General features: G+C 44.5%; 1 protein-coding gene across 1 annotated transcript in view; it reads left to right on the top strand.

Annotated features, from left to right (window-relative positions):
* The window catches only part of OPHN1 (oligophrenin 1), a 130,699-nt gene that overhangs the window by 40,163 nt on the left and 70,249 nt on the right, over window positions 1-20,287 (top strand). The window contains exons 3-10 of the mRNA XM_035113211.2: window positions 6,808-6,903; window positions 8,296-8,357; window positions 8,655-8,726; window positions 13,972-14,073; window positions 14,178-14,288; window positions 15,820-15,924; window positions 17,711-17,840; window positions 19,592-19,692. Of these exons, the coding sequence (XP_034969102.2) occupies window positions 6,808-6,903; window positions 8,296-8,357; window positions 8,655-8,726; window positions 13,972-14,073; window positions 14,178-14,288; window positions 15,820-15,924; window positions 17,711-17,840; window positions 19,592-19,692 (779 nt within the window). The remainder of the gene's footprint in view (window positions 1-6,807; window positions 6,904-8,295; window positions 8,358-8,654; window positions 8,727-13,971; window positions 14,074-14,177; window positions 14,289-15,819; window positions 15,925-17,710; window positions 17,841-19,591; window positions 19,693-20,287) is intronic.

Raw genomic sequence — 20,287 nt, 5'->3', positions numbered from 1 at the left:
GCTCCTATGTTTGTTTTTACAAACCCTGGGGAGATCCCCCAAAGAGCTGCAAACAACTGGAATGATAAAAGCCACCAGAGGAAAGAACGACAATGGACTGGGGCGAACCAAAAAATTAAAAAATTCCTTCCAGTAGCACCTTAAAGACCAACTAAGTTTGTCATAGGTATGAGCTTTCGTGTGCATGCACACTTCTTCAGATACCAATCGACTGGGGCTTTTACTGTTTCAGTATCCCAACTAAACATTAGCAATAACTTTCTGTTCGACTGTAGGATGGACTCCGTTGTAAGCTGGTGGACTCTCTTACCATGGTGGTTTGTTAGCAGATGTTGGGTGGGCATCTGTCAGGGGTCCGTTAGCTGTGATTCCTGCATTGCAAGGGGTTTGACTGGATGACCCTTGGGGGGTCCCTTCCAACTGTGCAGTTCTATGCTTCTTAGTTTACCGGAACAAAAACCCAAAACACAAGGATGGTGATAAGGCTGAACTTTAAATTGTGGATGGTTGGAGAGAATTTCCCCCTTTGCTCTCAGGGAGTGGCTGGGTGTTAAGCCAAAGCACAGTTTGTAGTGCCAGTGTGTGGATGCCCAGGGAAAAGATTGACAGCCACTACGGTAGGTGACATTATAGAAGTTTATAAAATCATGCATGGCATATAGAGGAAGTGGATAGAGAAAAGTGCCCCCCTCCCCCCGCCCTCTCATAAAACTAGAGATTGTTGGTGCCCAGTGATGCTGAATGTTGGATGATTCAAAACAGATAAAAGGAAGTAATTCTTCACACAGCACAGAGTTCAGCTGTGGTACTTGCTCCCCCAGGAGGTAGTGATGGCTATCAATCTAGATAACTTTCAAAAAGGATTAGACAAATTCATGGATAGGGCTGTGGAAGGTTACTAGCCACGATGGCTGCTCTGCATCCATAGTTGGGGGCACCTGTGCTTCTGAATACCAGTTGTTGGAAACCATAGAAGGTGAGTATGCTTTGGTGCTTGAATCCTCCTGGTGGGTTTCCCACAGACATCTTGTTGGCCACTGTGAGAAAAAGAAGACGCTGAACTGGATGGGCCATTGGCCCAATCCAGCAGAGCTCAGCTGCCACATATCACTGAGCTAAGCTTTGGCTCAGTGTGTGGTCTGAATCTGGAGCTCAAGTGCTTTGTTCCTCAAATGCGACTTTAAAGCTTGAGGTTAAGGAGGACTGCTTAACCACAAGACTGCGTTAGATTATGCATAAAGCCAAACTTTGGTGTAGTGTGATGTAACAGTTGAACTACTAAACTGAGGTTTGAGCTTCCTGTGACATTCAAGAGCTGTGGCTCTTCTTGGACACTAATCCATGGTAGTAAATGAATGAGCCTTGGGCTCATGCATGCTCCAGTGCCACAGCAGCAGCAAGGAGATCAGAAGCATCTGTGTTGGGTTGCCCACAGCTTCCCATTTATGTGTTCCAGTAAACCATAGATTGATGTGACGGGCTGAGGCCAATCCTAAAATGAAAGAAGGGGGAAGATGTGATCCAGGGTTCACCTGAGCCCATTATTGTAAGGTTATGCTTTGGATCGGACCAATGGCTCATCTAGTCCAGCATCCTCTTCCCACAGTGACCAACCAGATGCCCATTATGGGAAACCTGCATGCAGGATTCAGGCACCAGTGCCCTCTGCCCTCCTGTGGTTTCCAGCAACTGGTATTCAGAAGCATCGCTGCCTCCAACTGTGGAGGCAGAGCACAGCCAGTTGACATGGTCAGCAGTCAATGGGGGAAGAATTGGTTCTTCCATGCCCTGTGTAATTTTATGGAGCCACAAGGTGTGGGGGATGTGCGGCCTGTCAGATGAATTTAGAAAAGGATCACACAACTCAGGATTAACCAAAGTGTCTGGAATTTCAGAACGCTGTGCAAAAACGAAATTGGAGCCTTAAGAATAAAAAGGCAAGATGCTTTAGGAAAGCAGAAGGGAAAGTAAAGTATAAAGAGAGGAGGGTCAGAAGGGAAAAGTTAGCATGAGCAGATGTGTGTGTGAAGCTGAGCACAAAAACAGATGACGGGAATTCTGTGGCCTGACAAGAAGCTTAGTTATGTAGTATTATTATTTCATTTTTATCTATCTATTAATTAAGAGAATTAAAACTACATAAGTTCTGTTGAAGATAGACTTATGAATTTAATCCGTTCCAAATGCACACTCGTAGGTCAAAAACTTCATAAGTCGAGTTTCCCATAGGAAAAGCGGTTTCCCATAGGAATGTATTGGAAACAGAAAAATTCGTAAGTTGAGGAAACCGCATCTAAAAACTCGTAAGTCGAGGAAACCGCATCTAGCCGTGAACGGGTTTTCTGTTCGGATGTCGAAAAAATCGTAAGCGCGCGGCCACTTTTTCCGCTCGTAATTCGGAATCGTCGGATGTCGATTAGCTCATAAGTCGAGGTCCCACTGTATAGGTAATAGCAACATTAAAAGCATTACAGCACAGCAAATCTAGGAAGGTAATAGTTGTGTACCAGGTTAGTGCTGTGCCATAAATATGTCCTCCAACTTCCTCTCAGAAAAGCCTTCCATGCCTCAGTCTCCTTACCAAATTTTGATGAGGGAAAGATTCCAAGCTTTAACATATTGTTGTGAGATAACATGGTGTGTTTCTTTCCCTGTAAATGTAACCTGTGTTGCGACGCCAAGGTACCCCGTGTTTTCTTTGCTTGATTGGTGCATTTATATACTATATTTTTGCTCCAAGGATAGGCTGAGAGGCAGTGACTGGCCCCCCGCTACTCAAGTGAGCTTCATTACCAAGTGTGGGATTTGAACCCTGGTCTCCCAGAACTTATTCTGACACTCTAACCACAACACCACACTGACTCTCATTTGTGTCACCTTCAGGCCATGTTGTGATGCATCTGCATGCTATGACATCACAGCATGGGTTAGGCACCAGCAGATGTTATGAGGCAGAGGCTGAGTTAGCAGCTCAGGCCCTGAAGACAACAGCCATAGCCATGTCTTGCTTCTCACTGTCACGAGAGAGCAACTGTAGAGAGAATTCTGCTGCCCTCACACCCTGGTTTTCAGGCCTTTGGTGTTGTGCAATGGGCCTAAAGCTGCAGTTCCCAAACTTTTTTTTGGGGGGGGGGGGTCTTTCCCACCTGGTTCCATAAACTCATTCCCAATGCCACCACACTGCTTTACCACACCCTAAAAAAAACATTATTCAGAAGTGGGGGGAAGTCACACGGGTATGGTACCCTGTTTCTCATATTTTAAGACATAAGCCATAGCAGGATTTTTAAGCATTCAAGGAATATAAGCCATACCCCGAAAATAAGACATAGTGATAGGCGCAGCAGCAATGCCGGCCACGGCAGGAGGAGGAGGAGGAAAAAAATAAGACATCCCTTGAAAATAAGCCATAGTGTGTTTTTTTGAGGAAAAAATAAATATCAGACGTGTCTTATACCGTGTTTCTCATATTATAAGACACGTCTTATATTTATTTTTTCCTCAAAAAAACACACTATGGCTTATTTTCAAGGGATGTCTTATTTTTTTCCTCCTCCTCCTGCCGCAGCCGGCATTGCTGCTGCGCCTATCACTATGTCTTATTTTCGGGGTATGGCTTATATTCCTTGAGAGTTTAAAAATCCTGCTACGGCTTATTTTATGGGTATGTCTTAAAATATGAGAAACAGGGTAATATGAGAAACACAGTATTTTATGTTCCTTTTGTCCTTACTTTTTTCTTCTTACTTTTTTGGTTGATTTTGTGGTTGTGTGTATCTTATTGATTTGTTGGTTGATTTCTAAGTACGCCTAAATAAAACGTCTTTAAAAACACACACACAACATTATTCAGAAGATATCAACACAATGAAATTCAAAACAGGAACATCTATTCAAAATCAGATCAAAATGATTTCATTTAACAAAACTGATGCAGCGATACCAGGTTTTCAGTCTGATAGTCATTTACACCTCCAGCCCCTCCCTGCTGCCCCCTTGCCTCTCAGCACCTCTGAGGGAATCTCACTGCAAACACCCCTCCCCCCCCACATTGGAATCCACTGTTCCAAAGCGTGCACCAGGCTGATCTTTATCCTTATTGGTTCCATGTACCCATTTTTTATTTTTTTATTTCAGGAATAATCCCCAAGTTGTCTGGAATTAGATCTTTCAGACCAAGCTTTTACTCTGTCTCAGTTTCTGGGATCCAAAATCTGTTTGTTTTATTTGTGCATCTCTCTTTGCTCTGGAGCCAGGGCGAAGAATAATACTTTGATCTTCCTCCAAGCTCACAAGGTCCAAATGAAAATGGGTGTATTCTGTGATGAAGGGCCCAGTTTAGCTGGACTGGCTCATTACAACCCTTTCTCCTTTTCTCTCTCTTTTCATCTTTCTGTTGTTTTAACGAGAGACCAAAGGACACAAGCTGCTCTTCCCAGGACTAAACTTTGTAAAAATTGACTCGGCAAGCAAATAAATCATGGAGGCTTTGCTTCTCGGGGCTGCGAGCTGAGGCAACCATAAGCCTCAACACCAGTCGTTGGAAACCACAGAATGGAGGGCAGAGAAGCTGTTCTGGTACTTGACTCCTGCTTCCTTCCTTTCCACAGAGGCATCTGGTTGGCCACTGTGGGGTCAGGATACTGGATTAGATGGGCCATTGGCCTGATCCAGCAGGAGTCTTATGTTCTTATGCTTATGAGCATTATGTGACTTTCCTTCTGGAAATGTTTTGATTCCCACAACAACTCTGTGAGGTCTGTTCGACTCAGAGTTCCAAATTCCCATGGTGCCAGGCACATTTTGCCACTGGCATGGGTCCATTTGTGTCTCTGTGGAGATTTCTGGGCACCAGGTTGGCGACTACAGTTTTAAAAACCTCCACCTTAGTCCATAGCCAATACCATTTCCATTTCCCCTACGTTTCTCTTTCTTGCATACTGGGACAAGCGAATTTGTTGTAAGAGCAAGCTACTGTCAGGCAATGTAGTTGAGGTCATAGAATCGAAGGATTGTAGTGTTGGAAAGGGACCCTCGGGGGTCATCTAGTCCAACCCCTCGGCAAATAGGCATTCCGTTGTGGCGACCGTAACCTAGTTTTAAGGTACCACTTGGTGCCTAGCTTATATATCTTGAGTTTCTAACCCTGGTTAGACTGAGAGGCAGTGACTGCCGCCCAAGGTCTCACCCAGTGGGCGGGATTCGAAACTGGGACTCCCAAGTCTAAGTCATTCTAACCACTACACCACACTGGCAGTCTGCAGCACAAGATGACCACAAAGCTGAATGCAGTTTTATTTTACTGCCAGCAGAGCTTTGTGGAAGGCATTCCATGGGTTGGTCAAGTAATTGAATGGGGGGGGGATATTATTGAGGCTAGAACAACGATGACCTCCCAACGTGTTTGATGTAAGCTTGCCTCTTATGACTGCTTCCCCCACCCTCTGCCCGATTTTTGAGAGCCTATGAGGTGTAGTAGCTGGTGTGTTGGACTAGGACCTGGGAGACCTGGGTTCAGTTCCCCCCACTCAGCCACGAAACTCACAAGGTGACCTTGGTCCGATCACTGCCTCTCAGCCTAACCTACCTTGCAAGGTTGTTGTGGGGATTAAATGGGGAAGGGGAAAGCCATGTCTGCCACCTCGAGTGCCTTTAAGAAAAAGGTGGGATAGAAATCCTATAAATAACACAGGGGGGGCTTTGGGGGGGAGGGAGGGGTGGAAGGAAACCCAATTACAAATTAGACATCCCTTGGATGGTCGCACCTCATGGGTGCCTCTTGTGGCAGGAGGGGGCCTGTGGGGAGTTGGCACGAAGAAGGAGGGAAATAATGTTGAGTTTTAAGAATTAGAATTGGAATTAAGAATAAGAAACCCGCCATAATTATATTTAAGAATTAGGAAAATCAGGAAGAAGGGATCTGAGGAAGTCACAAATACAAAGTAAGAAATTGAAATTCTTAATTGTTTGTTTGTTTGTCTATTATGCTGGAAGATATAAATGGTTGGGGGGGTTCCCTATCCCAATCTCTCCTTATGTCTCGGGGCCTCCTGGTGGCAGGCGGGGGTTCAGGAGCTAGGGAGAGGGGGGTGAGGACAAACCCAGCTTTAAAATGGACTACCTTCGACTCTCAACACCCGCAGGATCCACTTGTGGTAGAAGGGGACTTGTGGGGGGAGGGGGGGAAGGTGGGTAGAAATGTTTTTCTTTATGTCTTGTCTTTTTGTGTTGTTATATAAAACTAATAAAAATTATTTTTTTAAAAAAAGAAATCCTATAAATAACAATAACTTTCACACAAAGTTCTAGTTACAGGTAGGTAGCCGTGTTGGTCTGGTGTAGTCGAAACAAAATAAAAAAATTCCTTCCAGTAGCACCTTAGAGACCAACTAAGTTTATTACTGGTATGAGCTTTCGTGTGCATGTACACTCCTTCAGATACCATTTATCTGAAGAAGTGTGCATGCACATGAAAGCTCATACCAGTAATAAACTTAGTTGGTCTCTAAGGTGCTACTGGAAGGAATTTTTTTTATTTTGTTTCATACAAAGGTCTCTCCCCCCCCCACCCACTAGAAATTTCAGCAATGTGAGCAACCATGAAGCAGTGGACTCAGGACCTCTTTCCCCCCCTAACCTTAATGTTAAAGCTTAATAAGCATCTGTCCTTTGTGTGCTGTGCTTATTATTTCGGAGGAAAGTGTGGAATCCAAAAGGTGCTGTGCTGGGTCTGCAGGAATGAAGCTTCTACAAATTTTAATTGCCAGTTTTGCATACTTATCTCTGCAACCTTTCCATCTTTCCTAGATTACTCATTGGCTGTACAGAAATTCTCCCAGACTCTCCAGTCCTTTCAGTTTGACTTTATTGGGGACACCCTGACAGATGATGAGATTAACATTGGTAAGTGCTTCCTTTTGTGTGTGTGTGTGTGTGTGTGTGTGTGTGTGTGTGTGTGTGTGTGTGTCGCTGCTTGAAAATGCTGACACACTAATCATGAAGTTCCTGGGAAGTCCCTTACTGATAACATTCATGGATTTAGGACACTTCATCGCATCCTTGGGTGGTTTCCAGCAAGTGGTATACTGTATTTAGAAGCATCGCTGCCTCCAACTGCAGAGGCAGAGCATAGCCTTTGTGGCTAGCAACTCTCACTAGCACACTCCTTCTCCATGAATTTGTCCAGTCCTCTTTTAAAGACAACCAAGAATTCGTGCAATTGGCAAAAAAGCTGGGTTAATGAAAACCAAGCTGTTTTTTTGGGGGGGGGAAGGGCACCCCTGCACCGCATCCTTTAAAAGGCATTTGGGGAATTATCTGCCTCTAACTGCTGCTGTTCCACCAGCGGTTTTGGAGACTGGAAACTGCTGCTACGGTGATATGAGAAGCTGAGGGCTCTGATCAAATGAGCTGGGAAGTCTTAGCACTCTTGGAAAACTCTGGAAATGATAGGAAACAGGCAGATAGTGTCATGCCAAGATGAGTCAGAGGAAGAGCAGGATCACAGGGACGATCCTGAAAAGCCATGGAGATTCCACTGTCTTATCTTTGTTTCAGCCTTGTGATGTATGACAGGCATGGGGACATAAATAATGGCAAAGGCCACTAACTTGCCTCTTTATTTGAGGTGGTGGACTTCCTTCCTCATCTCCTTCAAGGCATTATTGTTGCTGCAGGATGTTTGTTCCAACTGATCAATCCTTTTGGCTCATGCAAGAGAGATTGAAGGATCTGTTGTTTCTGGTCAGGCCACTATCATAGTTCAGTTAAGAAGTCCTTGGCATAAGAACATAGGAAGAGCCTGCTGGATCAGACCAATGGGCTATTTAGTCCAGCATCCTGTTCCCACAATGGCTGAATAAATGCTCCAGTGGGAATTCCAGGAGCAGAACCTGAGCACAAGAGCCCTCTCCCCTCCTGTGGATTCCAACAACTGGTATTCAGAAGTATTGTTGCCACCAAAGCCCAGCCGTCCACAGCTTCCCCTTCCCTAAATTTGTCCAATCCTCTTGAAGCCATCCAGATTGGTGGCCATCACTGCCTCCTGTGGGAGGGAGTTCCACAGTCTAACTGTGCCCTGCATGAAGGAGTCATTTTCTTTCATCCGTTCTGAATCTCCCAACATTCAGCTTCTTTGGATGTCTGCGAGTTCTCGTATTATTTGGGTTGTGTGGATGTGTGGTGTATAAAACTAAAGTAAATAATAATGATCTGTATGCCGTTGCAGTACATAATTTGCAACCCCGGAGAGTCAGTCCCAAGTAACTCGTTTTTGTTCTTCTCGCTCCTTCGTAGCCGAATCCTTTAAGGAGTTTTCGGAGCTGCTTCAAGAGGTGGAACTTGAAAGATCAATGATGGTGAGTATAGGCCACCCTTTGTTCCTCCATCGGCATAATTACACTTAAGGGCTGTAGTCAAAGTGGATGCATTCAGATTGAATCCAAATTCCCACTCGGCCTTGAAGCTCACTGGGTGTGACTGGGGTCCAGTCACCACCTCTCACCTAACCTAACTCACAGGGTTGTTGTGAATGAGGAGGGGGAGAAGCATGTACGCCACCTTGAGCTATTTGAAGAGAAAAAAAAGGGATTGAAATGCAATAAATAAAAGTTAGTTATTTATATGTTGCATTACTTTCTTACTTTTCTCTACAGGTGCAAAATGCTAGTGATTTACTGATCAAACCGCTGGAAAACTTCCGCAAGGAGCAAATTGGATTCACCAAAGTAAGTTAATTTCCCCTGCCCCCTTCAATTTGTACTTAGGAAATTATTTGTATATTTATATATTTAGCAATTTATAGAGCGCTAAAGAAAAAAGGGAAAAGGATTCACCAAAGTAAGTTAATTCCTCCTGCCCCCTTCAATTTGTACTTAGGAAATTATTTGTATATTTATATATTCAGCAATTTATAGAGCGCTAAAGAAAAAAGGGAAAAGGGAAAAAAAACACCTGGTTGCATAAAGTATTTACATAAAAACATTTACATAAAAATATTATGTGGAATATTTACATAGAATAGTGTAATATGTTTATCTGCTGAATACAGATAAAACCAGCAGAATTATAGAAAACCAACTCCTGATTTACACATGTCTAATTGACAGGTGATCATGCGTGCACGGCGCCAAACCTGGAAGTGACCCAAAAAGCATCTCCAGGAAGTGCTGAGAGGTGCTTCCTATCTGGAAAACTGGAGAGCTTCTGCCAGTCAGTGCAGACAGTGCTGAGCCGAATGGACTCACGGTCTGACTTGGCATAAGGCAGATTCCTATGTTCCAGGTGGCAAGGACTAGGGCAGTGGCTCCCCCAAAATTTCAAGCCATGCCTCCCCGTTCCATAAACATGCCCCCAGTGCTACCCTACCTTATAAAAAAGCATTTGCATGACCCACTAAGGAAGATAATAACGCAATGGAAATTAATTGTACCTTGCTTCAAAATCCAGTTAAAACTATTGAGTTTAACGAATTAGAGCAAAACTGATGCTCTTGATCCAGTGATACCAGCGTTTCGAAGTCTGGTGGTCATTTACATATCCAGCACCCTCCCCCCCACCCTTTTGCCTCTTAGCACCCAGCTAGGTGATCTCCCCTGACCCTATTGAAGGGGCATTACCACCTGTTTTGCAAACCATGGGTCAAGAGCCATTGTTCATATGCCGTCGTCTGCTCGTGTAACGAAGATGGAAAACCATTCTAAATTCATCATTAAAACTTTAATACAAAAAATGCAAGCAGGGTGAAAACACACTCACCCCCTCTGTAAAGAAGTCTCTCATAGAGTGTAAAAGTTCGCTTTGTCCAGTACCAAAAAGTCAAAGTTCCCCATTAGTCAGCAGGCTAAAGTAATTGGCTGTGGACCAGTGAAATGGAGACTTCTTGGCGAACACACAAGCTTGGATTCAGCCCAGCCCATCTGGAGTCATTGACATTATAAGTTGCAGACCATAACGCTTGACACTTTGCCTCCTTCCTTGTCTCTGTTTCCAGACTTCAAAAGTTTAAAACAAACTGCCATAGTAGAAATAATGCTCATGCTGTTGTAGCTTCTCTTTGGGTGTTCACAAACAGGGAAGTGAGTGTGACCACACTCATTTGCCCCTATGAACATAAGGAGAGCCCCGCCTGATCAGGCCAGTGGCCCATCTAGTGCAGTATCCTACTGTCACAGTTGCCAGTAGGCAGATGCCCCAATGCAAGCAGGATCCAAGCACAAACCCCCTCCCCATCTTTGGTTTCCAGCAGCTGGTATCGAGAAGCATTACTGCCCGCCTCCAACTGTGGAGGCAGAGCATATACATCCTGGCTCGTAGCCGTCGATAGCCCTCTCCTCCTCCATTAATTTGCCTATTCCTCTTTTAAAGCCATCTAGGTTGGTGGCCATCACTGCCTCCTGTGGCAGAGAGTTCCATAGTTAAAACTATGTGCTGCATGAAGAAAGACTTCCTTTTTGTGTCCTGAATCTTCCCTGGATGTCCGTGAATTCTAGTGTTTTGGGAGAGGGAGAAAACTTCCCTCTACTCACTTTCTGTGTGCCATGCATAATTTTATAAACTTCTATCATGTTGCCTCTTCTTCACTTTTTTTCTGAGCTAAAACCTCTCAAACATAGCAACCGTTCCTCATGTGGGAGTCATATTAAAAAAGAATGTAGTGAAAATTAATAGCACCAACTTCTTGCAGAGCATTCATTACATGGTTTTTTTTTAAAAAAAAAATAACCAAATTCCATAGCACATGGGAGACAACAAATTTAGTGTATCTTAATTGAAACATAGGAAGATAGGAAGCTATACCGAGTCAGACCAGGATTTCAGACAGGGTGTATCTCGCAGGAGATGGTTGGGATTGAACCTGGGACCTTCTACATGCAAGGCAGGTGCTCTACCACTATGCTATGGCTCTTCCCCCTAAAACAGATGTGTCAGCAGTGGGATTCAAGCCCACACCTCCATACAGAGAACTGAACGTCCAGCCCCACTCGTGGGAAGGCTCAGTTATCCCCCTTGAGTCTAGCCAACCCCCTGCAATGCAGGAATCATTTTGCCTAACATGGCACTTCATAATGAAGTTCCACCAGACTGCAATAAATGTTCTTAGTTTTCCACCTGGGAATCTGCAGCTCGGGCATAATCTTCTCTGTTGGAGCTGAGGTCCATGTTCTTTCATACCACAAAGAAAAGTGCAAGTCTCCTAGAGTTTTTCCATAGCTGGGCTATTGAAATTCTGGCCCCAGCCAACATCCAAGTCAGAAGTTCCTTAGAGCACATATTTCCCACTTCTCCATCCCGTATGTTCAATAAAGAGAGTTGTGGTGAAGCCATAATGCTGCTTTTAATTATTTTAGAGATTTCTTGATACACCTCATTCCAAAATTATGAGACCCATGGGCGCTCCCACTTTAGGTGAATTGCTGCAGGTTTTTGAGCATCTGTTTCTCATAGGAGGTTCTGAGGCTGTTCCCTGACCCCTTTACAGACACAAACTGCCTCCTGCTGTGCACAGATGTTTTCCCATTGGCCCTTTCTGTCTTGAACTACTTGTAAAATGCTCCTCCTTGTGGCTGGGCTAGAGATCAGAAAGAGCTTCCCAAATTGCAGTGGTGGTTCCCAAACTTTTTCATGCCCCTGCCGCCATGGTTCCATGGTACCCCCCCCTACCCTACCCTTATACAAGCATTGTTCGTAATAGTGGTTTGCATGACCCACCAAGGAAGACAGTAACACAATAAAATTTGGAACTGTAGCAATTAGCTGCACATTTATTTAAAATCCAATCAATTGCTTATCTTAATTGATTCAACAAAACTGATGCCGGCTTTTCAAAGTCTGATAGTCATTTCCATCTTTAGTGCCCCCTTGCCTCAGCACCTCATACGTAATCCCATCGTCCCCCAGGGTGTGTTCCCTCCCACTTGGGAAACCACTGTTGCAGATAAACCCTTCAATTAACTTTGTGTGTGCATTGGTTGAGGTGGATGCTCTCCAGATATTGTTGGACCCCCAGCTCCCAGCAGTTCAAGCCAGCATGGTCTTATCCCAACCGTGCAACAAATTCCAGGTGGCTCTGGGTGTGTTAACACCAATTCCGGGCATTTAGTAATGCTTATATATCCACTGGCAAGTTCCCCAATGGGAGAAAATATGTTCTCTAAAAATTGTTGGAGGAAGGTATCATTTCTGCACGTACAACCCTACACACAACCCTAGAATCAAAGAATTGCAGAGTTGGAAAGGATCATCTGCTCCAGCCTCCTGCACTGCAGGAATCTCCACCAACCTCTTAATAGAGTATCCTTAAGGCCACTTAGTCCCAGTGATTTTCACTGGGTCTCGGGTGGCGTAAGTCCAAGGGCTTGGTTTGTGTATAAGATGAAATCCATCTGGCAGCACGTCCCAAGCTGCCAGCATATTGCAGCTGTTCCAAAAGCCATTTTGGATCTAGAATGGGCGATGAACTTTCTCTTTAATATAGAAAAGCTGTTTTCTATTTCTTAGAAAGAGGCCAGCTGCCTGAAAATGCAATGGAGCAGATGGCCTTCTAGACTCCTTTATATCTCTCAGTTTTTTCCCCCCAGTTAAGTTTACTAAAAGCCATTTGTCGCTAGTGCAGCTGGCTCTTGTGTGTGCCTAGATAAGTCTCTGATTGTACAAAGAGGAGTAACTTCTCCAAGATGATACCCCTTCAAGAGTGCAGTTGGGAGATGATAGATAGCTGAATGCTTCCTCAGAGAAAAAGGGAAACTTCTCCATATAGAAAGCTAGCATCTCTGGGTGAACAGTGTGGTGAAAAACTCCTTGCCATGATGCTATGTAGCTTCTTATAGAGGCAGGTAGCTTCCAGACTTGTAGTCCTCTATCTCACCTTCCCCTTTCTAGAAAGTTCTTCCTTATGAATGCCAAGGCCACACCATACATTTAAAGTGCTAGGATACCACTTTGAACAGTTGTGGCTCCAACCAAAGAATTCTGGGATCTGCAGCCTTGTTAAGGGCGCTGGGAATTGTTAGGAGCCCCATCCTATCCCCTCACAGAGCTACAATTCCCAGAGTGGTTTAACATTCACGGGAAGTACTGGGAATTGTAGCGTTGGAGGAAAAAATAGATGGCTACAACAATTATAGAGCAGTTTAATGATCGGTTCCTCTTCAGAGGAAACCAGAGTTGGTAGCTCTGGGAGGAGAAAAGAAGTCTCATGGAATCATAGAATTGTAGAATAGGAATGGACCTCAAGGGTCCTCCAGTCCAGCTCCCGCATATAAACCGCTTACTGTATTTCACCACATACTGGTCACCACCTTATAATAGTCACAGACCCCCTTTTTGGACCCCAAAATTGCTCCCAGAGCATTCCCCGCATAATAGTTGCAGGGGTATCAGTATATCTCCATACATGGTCAGGGGGCAACGGCGGTGCTAAGAGTTCTGAGGAGGCCCTCTATTCCTTCCCCACAGGACTACAATTCCCAGAGTGGTTTAGCAGTCAATCCCTCTTCACAGGATCTTTGGGAACTGTAGTTCTGTGGGGAAGGAATGAGGGGGGTATCCTAACAACTTTCAGCACCCATAACAAACCACAGCTCCCAGAATTCTTTGGGGTGAGCCAAGTCACAATCTTCCAGTCTTTCTTACTTCCCTACAGGGTGGTTGTGAAGTTAAAACATGGCCATTCTGAGCTGTCTGGATGAACGTTAAGTGTACAAATGTTAGAAATATTGTAACCAGTGCTTGCTTCTGATACTTTTTTTTTTTTGGTTGATAATCCAGCTTGGAATCATGTGGAATCATGTCATTAATAAGAATGACTCCTCTGTGCAAATGCAGAGCGCCTTTCCTTTACTACTAAAATTTTGCAGAGCCAGTGGAGAGTGCCATTTAGGGTCAGGCTGGAAACCCCTGACATCTGTTCTTTAAAAATAGTACTTAACAGTTGCTCACAACACAATGATTTTGCATCTCTTCCATTTCTAGGAACGGAAAAAGAAATTTGAGAAGGACGGGGAGAGGTTCTACTCCATGTTGGATCGCCATTTGAATTTATCTTCAAAGAAAAAAGAATCCCATTTGCAAGAGGTAGGTGAAGATGTTTTCAGCACTTGAGAACCATACTTTGTAAGGACATGTAAAAGTAGCAGTGCTGCTGTTGTATTAACATCCCCATTCTGTTTCTTACCTAGGCTGACATGCAGGTAGATAAAGAGCGGCATGTTTTCTTTGAATCTTCCCTGGAATACGTCTATCAGATCCAAGAAGTGCAGGAGAGCAAGAAGTTTAGTATTGTGGAGCCTGTAAGTAAACACCCCTGCAAACTTTCTTTCCCTCCAGTGCATTTGGCACTGAAGCATGTGTCACAGGCTACAGAAACTTAATCTCCATTGGACAGGGGCGGCGTATAATGTCTTACTGCCTCTGTTGATGTTGCCTGTGGCTTGCAAAAAAACAAAAAAAAATGATGCACTGATTGCCAGTTTGCTACTGGATCAGGCTCAATGTGTTAGTATTAGTATAAAACACCTGTAACAACTTGGGACCAGCTTACCTGCAATATTGCCTTTCTCCATATGCACCCCCTTGATCTGCAGACCTGACACTGTTTCAGGTGACAAATAATCCCCATTCTGCATTTGTAAGAACTCAAATATTTTAATGGGACAGCACCTACACTCTGGAACTCCCTGCCTATTGACATCAGCCAGGTGCCTTCACTACATTCTTTCCAGTGCCTGCTAAAAACGTTGTTTTCTTTAGGCAAGCCTGTCTAGACATGTCAAATGTGGGTGTCTGTTTTAATCTGTTTTTAGTGTGTTGCTGAGTTTATCTTCTGAGTGTTTGAGTTACTGAATTTTATTTTCCTTGCAAAGAGCTTTGGGGTTTCATTTTAGTCATGGTGTGTATAAATTTCATGAAATGAATGAATGGGCATATAAATAAATAAATAAATAAATAAATAAATAAATAAATAAATAAGACTTGCACATGCTCAGCTTTTATATATAAAGGCTGCAGAACCCAGTGCTCCTTGGCTCCGTTTTAGCGCAGAGTAACCACAGGTACGTTGAGAATAAATGTTGTTTGACCCTATCCTCCCGGTCACCCTTCCCTTCATTAACTCCCTCATCTCACCCGACACCTGCAGATATTATGTGTTTCCCAGACGCCAGGGCAAGAGACTCTCAAATCCAGGTATGGGAGCATAGCTAGGAGAAGCATTAGTTTTTTCCTGATTCTGCACCATGCCCAAAGCCATTCTGGAATCTTTTATAGCAGGCACTAGCGGGGAATCCCAAAAGCAGAATAGAAACGGAAAAATATTTGACTTTCAAATGGATAGTGTAATTTGTGAGTTTGGCCCCATCGTGCTGAAAATGGGGTGAAGTCATCCTAAAGTTACCTTTTGGTCCACCATCTTGTTTCAAGATGGCACCTGTCGTCCAAATGTTGACGAAAATGGCTGCCCCTACATTAAGAATCCTCTTGCCGAGTTTGGTTACAATAGGCTGAACCTGTGCCAGTAAATAGGCAAAGTCATGCCAAGGTCATGTGTCAGTCTGCCGTCTTGATTCAAAACAGTGCCTTCCATCTGCCCCATAACTTAGGGTACCTTGAGAGGTGTCCAGCCCAATGGAGGACAGACAAACCCTTTTCCAGAATATGTAGCAGATGCTTCTCCAGAAAAGGAGATGTGTCCAGTGTTTAAGCCTTTCTTGTCCAACTGTCAAAATAGATTCAGCAGGCCGGGAGGATTTTTACGCACTCTGATTCTGGATACACAGATCTGCTCTTTAACTTAGAAAATGTTGTCTCTTTTGTTCACCACAGGTCTTGGCTTTCCTCCATAGCCTCTTCACCTACAACAACCTGACTGTGGAATTGACGCAGGATTTCCTGCCATATAAGCAACAGCTTCAGCTCAGTCTGCAGAACGTGAGTTTGCTTCCCACTATCCTGTCTTTCTTCTTCACTCCTACTGAAGAAATGCTTATTCGGTGCGCAGTGCCATATGTCTTGTAAGAACATATGAAGAGCCTGCTGGATCAGGCCAATGGCCCGTCTAGTCCAGCATCCTCTTCACATAGTGGCTGAACTGTTGCCTGTGCAAAATCTGCAAACAGGACCCGAGCACAAGAGCCTTCTCCCCTTCCCCCCTCCCTGGGTTTCTAGCAACCGGCATTCAGAAGCATTGCTGCCTCCAACTGCAAAGGCAGAGCATAGCCATTGTACCTAGTAGCCTTTGATAGCTTCCTCCACTTCTAGTCCTCTTTTTAAGCCGTGTAGGTTGGTGGCCATCACTGTCTCCTGTGGGAGGTAGTTCCATAGTCTTACTGCGTGCATAAGTATTTCTTGAATCTTCCTACATTCAGTTTCATTGGATGTCCACAGGTTATTGGGGCAGGGCAGGGGCGTTCTCTATCCACTTCTTCAAGGCCATGCATAATTTTATTAAGTTCCCACCAGTTTATGGATTACAGCAGGCATGTCAAACCTGCGGCCCTCCAGATGTTTTGGCCTACAACTCCCATGATCCCTAGCTAGCAGGACCAGTGGTTGGGGAAGATGGGAATTGTAGGCCAAAACATCGGGAGGGCCGCTGGTTTGACATGCCTGGATTACGGCCTTGCAGTCTTTCCAAGGGTCCACTTTGACCAGGAATCTGCCGCATTGCAAATTGTGTTTGTTCTTCCATTCTTTTTGCAAGGCGTCTTGATTCCCCATGTGGCTGCTTTGTTGCTAACAGAGGCCATCATCTGAGTAGTTGCCTTCCCAGCTATTTCTTTTCAGCAGAGAGTGGTTTGTCCACACTTATTTCTGGAAACCAAGAGACCTGGGTGTTCTTGCTGTTTAGCGACTGCTGGAATGACTTGGGCACCAGCAATCTAGTGGCTCTGAGAAACTGGATAGAGGTGGAAGAGCCCCTCAAGGGTTATCTAGCCCAATGCTTTGCAGTCCAGGAACACCAGGGGAAACCTGTGGCTATGCTTGGGTAGATGCAAGCAGGGAGAATGTTCACAGCCTTTCCCCTATTCAGTGGGGAAGAGCTGTGTGGGCAAAGGTGGAGCAGAGACCCTTCAAATTTACTCAAAGTAATCAAATCCCATCCCATACAGCAATATGTTCAATGGAACTTCTCTCTTCAGAAGCAGCAGAGCATGACTGAATTGTGCACAGAGGTTCCGTTCCAAGGGTTTTTGCGTATACGGAAAAACCATCCCCTTAGAACTGCCCATGCACAAACATCTTTACCTTTCTGGTGCTGGTGCCCCGACCAGGCCTTATCTGGTAAGCAAGGCAGAGAGCTTACAGTTTGTGTGCATTTAATTTGCGCAATTTCAACCTAGCAGCGCAGGGTTGAAATTGTGAAAGTTAAATGCTCATAAGGTGCAACTGTACTGTTTGCCCCTATGTACTGCTGCTGTCCACTTTCTGATTACTGTTTTGTTTTGTTTTTTGATGCAGAGGGCTGCACTCGAGGGACTTTTTGTTCTCATCTTGCAAGGCAGCCCCCAGTCAATTATTTTTGAGGAGATTGTTTGAACTACAACTCCCTTCAGCCCCAGGCAGCATGCATTGTAGTCCAATCTGTCCAGAGGACAACAGGTTGCCAAAGACTGGCACAGGCACCTTAGCTGAATGTCAGATTCTTGAGCTTTTGCTTTCATGCTGTTATGTCCAAATTAAGTAGTAGTCTTCTTCTTCCCCATTGCTTTAACAGACTAGGAATCACTTCAGCAGCACACGGGAAGAGTTGGAAGACCTCAAGAAGAGGATGAAGGAAGCTCCTCTCACTTGCAAGCTCCCTGGGAAGCCGACCATAGAAGGCTACCTGTATTCGCAAGAAAAATGTAAGTGTCTTCCAAGGGGATCCTATGAGGGATTTGCTGTGGTTCCTGCATTTCAGGGGGACTGGACCAGTTGACCCTTGGGAGCACCTTCCAATTCTATGATTTGGTGACATTGGAAGGTGGGCAGACTACTTCATTGGAGGTTTTTAAGCAGAGGTTGGCTGACCATATGTCCAGGTATCATTTCAGGGGGTTAGACTAGATGATATCCTTTGGGCCCCTTCCAACTCTTTCATTCTATAAGGGAGGCTTCCAGAATCAACCTCTGCCGGACTCAGCTCTGGACATTTGAGATTCCACTGTGCCAGAAATGTTTTCCACAGTTTCCCAGGCCATATTTCCTCTTCTCTGCCAGCCTGCAAAATTTCAGAAATAGCTTCTGCCCACCACTCTCTCATCTCCCTTCCAGCCAGTGCTTCACTGAAGGAAAAGAGGGGAGAGTCAGAAGTCGGGAGGGACTCTACTGGACCTCTTAACATGCATTTCAACTAGTTCTTACAGTGGAGAAAACACTCGTTTTATTTTTATTTTTATAAAATTGAAGGCAGGCTAGTTGAAATTGCTCAAGTTAAATCCTAAGTAATGGTAGAGAGCATAAAAGTTCATTATATGCCAGGCTTGCTTGGGGTTACCTGGTCTGGAAAGAGCTTTTAAGTTCTCTGCCTTTCTGCAGGTGGTGGGATACTCTCATGAGATCTTGTAGGGCTACTTGAGTTCCCTCAAGATCTCACATGAGCATCCTTGGCCTTCCAGAGCCAATGCGCTGAAAGAGAGATATTAGAAGCCCTTTTGTGCTGGGTCCCTTAGGGTTACATAGTGTGAAAAGAGCTTTCAAGCTCTCTACTTTGCTTGGGTGGCAAGGTCTGCTGGAAGTATAGGGGATTCTCTCTGTTTATTCCCGCCTCCGCTGGCCATGGGGTGACTTCAGAGGTTTGGCAATACATGATTTTTATGTATAAACAGAACCCCTGGAGCCAAATACTGCATGAGATGCAGTCATACTGTAAGCTTTTAAAAAGGTTTTCTGCACAGAACCTTGTTCCGCCAGCAAGATTTGGACTTCCAGATCTCTAATCAGACTTTCTTTTCAGAATGCAGCTAAAGGGTTCCTGCACTCTCAGAACAGTTATGGGATGGAACTGGCAGAATCTGCTATGGCTTTGCTGTGTGGAGGGAATGCAGCTGTTTTAACAGCTTGGAATATTAGCTCCCTTCCCTCAAATCTTTCCAGGTGTCTTTGCCTGCCATCAAAGGGCAGGGAAGAAGAATGCCAGGTGGTTTGCTTACTGTCAAGGGGATGGCCAAGGATTAATCTCACTGAGGTTGAATAGTGGGATGGCTGCTCTGTGTGCTCTTGGATAGCATGTCCTTTGAATGGTGCTAGGTTCAGAAAAGGACAAGCAAAATTATGGATGCTAGACTAGATGGGCTGTTGGCCTGCTCCAGCAGGGCTCTTCTGGTGCTGTTCTGGAACCTCCAGGCCCAGTGGCAGTCTATCTGTGAGGACAAGATTTTGGAGTAGGTGGGTCATTAGCCTGATCCAGCAGGCTCTTCTTATGCTCTTCTTATGCTTAAGTGCAGGGTCTCCTATCTCATGCACTATTTCCTTGTGCCTATTCCCAGGTTGCCCTGCTGGAACAAGCCTTATTTAAAAGCTCTCTCTTTTTTTTTACACCAGATATTGCATGCAAGTAAGAGATGTACCTTGGACAGCTTCTATTAAATTTGTTCAATTCTGGACTTTGATGCAGGGGCGCTGGGCATCTCATGGGTCAAATACTACTGCCAATATGAGAAAGAGGCAAAGGTGTTCAGGATGACACACATGGAGCAGAAGCCAGGGTCAAAGCAAGTAAGTGAAATCCCACTTAATGCTCTGGGAAGCATTTAAAACTAACACTCTGGTGGTAATTGCAGCGTGGCTTCTGGACACCACTGCAAATTTCTGCATCCGACCTTTTGACATGCTGCATGTATTATTATTATTAATTTATTAGCCAACTTTCACCTTAAGGTCCCGGGCTGGATTACAACATTAAAACACAGTACAGTCGTACCTTGGAAGTCGAACGGAATCCATTCCGGAAGTCTGTTTGACTTCCAAAATGTTCAGAAACCAAAGCGCGGCTTCCTGCAGTCATTTGGAAGCCGCGGAGGCCCCATCGGATGTTTGGCTTCCAAAAATAGTTTGCAAACCGGAATACTCACTTCGGGGTTTGTGGCATTCGGGATCCAAAATATTCAAGAACTAAGCTGTTTGAAAACCAATGTACGACTGTATTGAATGAATGAATCTTTATTTGCATCAGCCATCGGCCATAGCAATAAAACAACAATATGAGATAGAGAGAAAGAATAGAAATAAAAAGTCAATTATATTAAATACAGTTAAGGGTTTTGAATCAATAGTCAAATAGTGGTTATTATTATTGCCCCAGCTAAAAACC

This window comes from Zootoca vivipara, chromosome Z, assembly GCF_963506605.1.
Source record: "Zootoca vivipara chromosome Z, rZooViv1.1, whole genome shotgun sequence".
NCBI lineage: Eukaryota > Metazoa > Chordata > Lepidosauria > Squamata > Lacertidae > Zootoca > Zootoca vivipara.
The sequence above is the reverse complement of the archived record's forward strand: the minus strand, read 5'-3'. Positions and strand labels throughout refer to the sequence as shown.